This window comes from Lampris incognitus, chromosome 4, assembly GCF_029633865.1.
Source record: "Lampris incognitus isolate fLamInc1 chromosome 4, fLamInc1.hap2, whole genome shotgun sequence".
NCBI lineage: Eukaryota > Metazoa > Chordata > Actinopteri > Lampriformes > Lampridae > Lampris > Lampris incognitus.
The window spans coordinates 16,591,880-16,598,984 of record NC_079214.1 but is presented as its reverse complement, the minus strand read 5'-3'; the positions used below and the strand labels follow the sequence as shown (position 1 = coordinate 16,598,984).

The window sequence follows — 7,105 nt, the reverse complement described above, 5'->3', positions numbered from 1 at the left end:
TGTGTGTGTGTGTGTGTGTGTGTGTGTGTGTGTTTCAGCCCTGTGATGGCGGCCTGTCCAGGATGTCTCCCCGCCTGTCGCCCAGTGACTGCTGGGATAGGGCTCCAGCATCCCCGCGACCCTGAGAGCACGCGGTTCAGATGATGGATAGATGGATCGTGCACACTGCGCATTTGGCAGTGGTATGCGCAATTCCAGCGCAGGATGGCCCGCGTCGGTGCGTGTGTTGGTCGGGGGCGGTTTGAAACCGCTTTACTTTTGGTGCGTGCAGTCATTTCACTTTGCGTCTTCTCCCCATCCACCGCCTCCTCTGGTGCTTTAACTTTTGTCAAGCTCGGATAAGGATTTGCTCGGATCTACCTCAAATCTAAGCAAATCGCGGACTGCATCGCAGACATGGCCTGCTCAGAGCTTGGTAAGTTTTCCTGCAAAGTTTGTGTTTAATTGAATTTGTTTGGAGTGCCGTACCCTCCATCGTGTTGGGTGCTAGCTCGTTACCTAAGCTAGGTGCTAACCTAACACAAACGAAACGTGGTCGCCAAACGATTCAGTAGGAGTTGCGAAAAGCTTCTTGGATTTCAGAAACGTTAAAACCCTTCTTTTGTCTGACCTTAAAGCCCTTTTGAGTGTGTCAGACAAGACTGGGTTGCTGGACTTCGCCAAAAGGTTGGTGAACGTGGGACTATCTTTGGTCGCCTCAGGTGGTACTGCCAAAGCCCTGCGTGATGCAGGACTGTGTGTCAGGTGGGTACTCTTAAGTAGATTTACTTTGTAGTTGGTACATTTTTTTTGTGTGCAGCTTTACTTGTCTAAAGTGTTGAAACTGTAATACTGAACCACTGGTGTCTCCTGTGTTGCAGGGATGTTTCTGAGCTGACCGGACATCCAGAGATGCTTGGAGGCAGGGTGAAGACTCTCCATCCTGCTGTCCACGGAGGGATACTGGCCAGGCGCACCCCAACAGACACAGCAGACATGGAAAAGCTGGGTTATAGCTTGGTCAGGTAAAAGAAATGGGTCTTATTTCGATGCTACCAATAAAAGTTATCTCGCAAATTCCTGATTGATTCATTCGTTCATTCACTCAGAAGTTGTCACAATTCACATTCTTGAATAGACTTGTCCTACATGTGACATTGTATGTTAGGCTAAATCCAAAGCAGCCCATTTAGAAAACGGGCCCTGGTGTAGAGACAACAGCATGTGCTACGAATTTATGGACCGATTAATTGAAGCGCTGCTGCTCCTGCAAGCTCATCTTGTGACTCTGGTAAAGGCCTGGGAAGGGGGGGCTAGTTTAGTGGATTATCAGGTTCTGTCTGACAGATAGGCATGCATTGTGTGCGCGTGTTCAAAAATGAGCCATGAATGGTTGCTCACATGCTTAATTTGGAGCAAATAGGTCTCACAAGTTGAAAAACTTTTAATCTTTGAATTGATCTGAAGGTGGTCCCACTTGCCTGGAATTCTTTACTCATAATTTTTCATCATGATTATTGAATCTTTCTCAGTTAATGAAATTCAGCCCAAAGTGGTTACTGTTTTGAGCTCTAGAAAATGAATCTCAAGTCTGTCTCTCAAGTTAACGAGCATCATTCATGCTTACAATTGATGATTGTTTTCATCTCCCAACCTTGAATTGAAGCCAAAGGTTGGAGCTTTTCTTTCAACATTATAAAAAGATATTAAGGGGGGAAAATTATGTTCAGACTATCGTGGTGGGAGAACCCCACCCACCCAGGTGTCTCCTAAAAGCCTCTCCCATAAACCAGAGAGGGATAAAAAGTTGATATGGTGAAAAGCAAACGTATACCAAGTCTGTTTAAAAGGTGCTTTGAGTAACAGAAGTGGTAGATTTGTGTTGAATGTGTAGTATGAGCATATGGCTAACTGTTGTAGCCCTGCTTTACATTTTCCTATCTTTTAGCCTTTGGAGGTGGAGTATGGGTGTGTGTGTGTGTGTGTGTGTGTGTGTCCTCAAAAACGAGCATGATGCAAGAATATACCATTTACGTTTCACCTGTCCTTATACAGGGTGGTGGTGTGCAACCTGTACCCATTTGTGAAGACCATCTCTAGCCCAGATGTTACAGTCGAGGATGCCGTGGAGCAGATTGACATTGGTGAGTGATGGTATGGTCGTAACAATGTTGTGGGAATGAAGCTTTCGAATGTTGACATTATATTGACGTGTGCTTATGGCCACATGTTGTACAGTTGACCATTTTCTATGCTCCCAGGTGGTGTGACTCTACTCAGAGCTGCAGCCAAAAATCATGCTCGGGTCACCATTTTGTGTGACCCTGCTGACTATCCATTGGTTGCCACAGAGATGGAGAGTTCAGAGAGCAGTGATACAACCCTTGAAACACGCAGGACTCTGGCTCTCAAAGTAATCATGGAAGAGAAATGTTTTGTAAAATGTTTTGTTACTGTTTTTTGTCACCTTGTTGCTTGTGCCTGCATCTTTTAATGACATATTTAATGTTTTACTCGGTACAACTTTCATACACAGAAACAAAGCGAAGGTTCACTGTCTCAAAGAAAATAGAACTGAGCTGAATAATTTCCTGCTTGTTACTCAAGCATAGCCCAAGGCCTACATTGCGTAAGGATAACTCAGTGTTCAAAGGTGACAGAAAAGCAATAAAGACAAATTGTAGAGTAGCCTGAAAAGACCCCCAATTTCAATAAGAAATGGAATGACTGAATTAATGGTTTAAATTTCAACCGTCTTGTTTTATAATTTTTTAGCCACTTACATATCTGCATAACCCTTACTGTCACTGCTCTGACCCTTCCTCCTATCATCTCAACCCTGAGCAAAGATTTCTAGAACTACTGATGTATGACATTGCGTCATGGGGGGGGTTTATTTACAGTGAGCAGACCCTGAACTTATATTGATGGTCACATTGTTGGGTAACTAGATTCTTATGAAGTTGAGAAAAGGAGGTTGGCCAGTTTGTGGCTCAAGTCAGCTGAATTATTGATGACACTGTTTCCTTGCTGAGTGTTTGATTTGAAATCAAGAATTTTAGACAATCATTTTCAATAATCTTGCTTAGTAATTGAGCGTGTTGATTTAGATGAGACAGATTGAACCAGGATTTTTGCACCGGTGAAGTTTACTCTGGTAGTTAATGGTATTGTTTCTGTGTTTGCTTAAAGATTAGGGTAGGAGAAAGACAAAGTCCGATGTAGGCTTTTATCACCAATGTTTAAACATGAATGTCGGGGTTTAGCGTTTATGACCCACCTGAAAGCCCTCAGTACTGTACTGTACAACTTGAGCTAAAATGCATGACGTGCATCAATTCAGCGTGCAGCTGTGGTACAGGATGCCCATTGTTTCTTTGCCGTTGGGTTGATATAATGGATTGATGTAAACGAAATGATAGCGATCCACCTCATTACCGGCGAGTTAGGAGAAAAACAGATTAAACAGTTCTAGGTGGTTCACAGGCTTTGAAGGTACTGCTTTCCATCAGTCCATTGTGTGCTTGCCTCCTCAGGCCTTCACACACACAGCACAGTATGATGAGGCCATCTCTGACTATTTCCGTGGCCAGTACAGCCGTGGGGTATCACAGCTGCCCCTACGCTATGGCATGAACCCCCACCAAGCACCCGCTCAGCTGTACACCCTGCGGCCTGCCCTCCCCCTCAAAGGTAGACCTGTATAAGAACAATCTACGTTGACCTAAATGGACCAGTGGTGTAGTTAAGTAATTTATTAGGCCTCATCTGTAGAGTGTAAACCTTTCCTTTTCCAAGTGCCATACCAACAAGATAAAGGCCAAATAATATTGCATAAAAGCTGAATTGGTCGTTTCTGACCTTCCAATCAATCTTTGGCATGCAGATAAACTTTTTATTTGAAGATCTGCTCTGTCATGTGACCCTTACCCAAAGTTAAGCTATAACCCTCCCACCCTCTTTTTTTCTCATCCTCTTCCATCTCTATGCCTTGCGCTGTCTTCTACCAGTGGTTAACGGTTCACCTGGATTTATCAACTTGTGCGACGCTTTGAATGCCTGGCAGCTGGTCAGAGAGCTTAAGAGTGCCCTCGGCATGGCTGCTGCCACCTCCTTCAAGCATGTCAGTCCTGCAGGTGAGACGCACACTGGTGCACACTTCAAATTTGCAGATAGGTACATACATGTAAACACAAGCGAATGTCTAAATGAACCTCTCACCTGTTCTTCGTTAGGAGCTGCTGTCGGGGTTCCTCTGAGTGAGGAGGAGGCCAAGGTGTGCATGGTGAACGACATGAAGGACCTCACCCCACTGGCCACAGCCTACGCCAGGGCTAGAGGTCAGATGACATGAATTACAGAACAAACGGATCTCTGCTAGTTATGTTTATAAATTGTTCCTGTTGTGTCTGTCCTTCACCTTTCCCTGTTGTTTCCTAGGTTCTGACAGAATGTCTTCGTTCGGAGACTTCATTGGGCTCTCAGACATATGTGATGTCCCCACAGCCAAGATCATATCGAGAGAGGTAGGTTCTGGGATTCCTTCTGTACAAGTGTTGTGAAAGGATAGAAAATGACAAGTTATAGATGAAATTGCTGTAAGGGCAGGTTAGGGGATTTGGCGTTGAAAGCAACACGCCACTGTAGCTGAGGGACCGTGTGTTTTGGTTGATTGCTTTCAGGTGTCTGATGGCATTATTGCCCCCGGTTTTGAAGAAGAAGCCCTCCAGATACTCTCCAAAAAGAAGAATGGCAACTACTGTGTGCTTCAGGTTAAGAGTGAACACAGAGTCAAATTTTTTGGATGTGCAAACATACATGGCCAATAAAGATGATTCTGAGAGGTTTTTTATAATGGCCATTATGGCTGGACTTAAGTACTGGATGGGGTCCTCGCCCATGGAAGTGACAGTATGTGTCTTTTTTTTCTTCCCCAGATGGACCCAGACTATGAACCTGATGACACAGAGGTGAGAGTGTTGTTTGGTCTCTATCTCAAACAGAAGCGCAACGGGGCGCTCATTGATTCGGATCTCTTCAGAAACATCGTTTCCAAGGGCTCGGTGAGTCACATGTCATACCTGTGTGTGTGTGTGTGTGTGTGTGTGTGTGTGTGTGTGTGTGTGTGTGTGTATATGTACAGTATTGCTGAATCTTTTGAGAAAAACTAATATAGATTTTGCAGAGTATAAACTTAAAGATGGAAGAAATCAGCTTCCAATGTTTTTGTGGTTTTTTTTTTTTTTTTTTTTGCCGACTAAGTCTTTCTCAGAGAGTAAGTAAATACTTGTTTCAACCTGTCTCCGCCCATTCACATTTTGAAAAAGGCAAAAAAAAGATTGGAAATCAAGAGGAAAGTGAGAGTGGGGTGGGTTGGCTGTAAATGGCAATGTTGTAGTAGAACACCACAGCCCACCTTTATAGAAACCTGCACAGAGAGTTTAGTTGCCGGCGTATTGCCTTTCAGGGTTGACCGAACTTTTTTGCATATCACTATACATAATTATACCACAGTTGGGGTTGTTGGGGTTTTTTCCCCCCAAAATTGGCTTTACCAATGCAATTTATGAATGTTAAATATTAAAACTTTTTTTCTGGCCTTCACCAGCTGTCTGAGGATGCAGTGCGTGACCTTACTGTGGCAAGCATCGCTGTCAAGTACACCCAGTCTAACTCCGTCTGCTATGCCAGGAATGGACAGGTAATCTACCGGGAGAGAATGGAGGGTACAATGAAAGAGAGGCGAATCTAAACAAGCAGGGATATACATTTATCTACTGCTTTGTGTGTCAAAAAGGTTATCGGCATCGGTGCGGGCCAGCAGTCTCGTATCCACTGCACACGGCTGGCGGGTGACAAAGCTGATAACTGGTGGCTGAGGCACCATCCACGCGTCCTGGGCATGAAGTTCCGCAGCGGCGTGAAGCGGGCAGAGATTGCCAACGCCATCGACCAGTATGTCAGCAACACCATTGGAGAGGTAAATGGGGGTGGACTGTGTCAAGCAACGCACACTTCACTTTGAAATGACGGCAGATCATTTAAGCAAACTGCTGTAATACAAAAGGTCATAATTGCCTCTATTATGTCCTTGTTCATCCCTTCACGTACGAGTAAATTAGTTGAACGTTAAGATTGTTCCCTGTTTTCAGCATTATATTTTGCATGGCAGGGCCCAGACCTAGCAGTGTGGAAGTCAATGTTCGAGGAGGTTCCTGAACCTCTGTTGGAAACTGAAAAGAAGAATTGGATAAGCTCTCTAAAGATGGTGGCTCTCAGCTCTGATGCCTTCTTCCCCTTCAGAGATAATGTGGACCGGGCCAAACGGGTAAGCAACACGTATATCACTTTAATGCGCACCTGCCATAAAAGCATGAATGCATATCTGTACACACCACATCACTGCATTGCACGGATCAGGCCTGTGTACCTCTGCTGTAACCTGTTTCCCAGCGCTGAATTTTGAATGGTTTTACTGGCGCTGAATCAGCTGATTTGCAAATGCAAAAATTCCTACTTGACTAGCTTGCTAACTGGCTTTATGCTTCGTTCTCCATCTCCCCTCCCACTTGTATAGAGCGGCGTTGAGTATATTGCTGCCCCGGCGGGCTCCGCTGCTGACGAGGTTGTGATTAATGCCTGTAACGAGCAAGGCATCACTCTGGTGCACACCAGCCTGCGCCTCTTCCATCACTGAGCACCTCAACACTGTCCCAGTATCTTCCTTGAGCTGGATTTACTTGTGCGTTATCCTAAGACTAATACTACTGCATTACATTTCCCTCACTTTAACATTCCTACCTTAGTTTGATGTTTACAAAAAGTGCAGAGGTCAAAACCTCACCATTTCACCTCACTCCTGTTACATTCCTGCTTTGTAATCCTGTGTCTGACAGAACGGAGTTATTGTTATTTCAAGGTGCCTTTAATGATTCAACTCAAAATAAAGTAAAACTGGTGTTTCATAACTTGGTTTTTTTTCTGTCTCGTGGGTTGTGACTAAGAACTGCTCTATAAATTTTGGCGTAATATACTGAAGGCTTAGCGTTTTTGGTTTTTACCGATTTTTCACCGAAAAATACCCAGATTTTTAAACTGATTTTCACCCGGATTTTATGTTTCCATG

General features: G+C 44.3%; 1 protein-coding gene across 1 annotated transcript; it reads left to right on the top strand.

Annotated features, from left to right (window-relative positions):
- The first annotated feature begins 291 nt into the window (after positions 1-291).
- Positions 292-6,911, top strand: atic (5-aminoimidazole-4-carboxamide ribonucleotide formyltransferase/IMP cyclohydrolase). The gene is made up of 15 exons (XM_056278996.1): positions 292-415; positions 618-744; positions 861-1,004; positions 2,035-2,123; positions 2,241-2,392; positions 3,516-3,672; positions 3,990-4,115; positions 4,215-4,319; positions 4,420-4,505; positions 4,662-4,751; positions 4,917-5,042; positions 5,588-5,680; positions 5,777-5,959; positions 6,152-6,307; positions 6,557-6,911. Exons 1-15 carry the CDS (start codon positions 397-399, stop codon positions 6,674-6,676), a joined length of 1,773 nt encoding a protein of 590 aa, XP_056134971.1. The 5' UTR covers positions 292-396; the 3' UTR covers positions 6,677-6,911.
- The last annotated feature ends 194 nt before the right edge of the window (positions 6,912-7,105 follow it).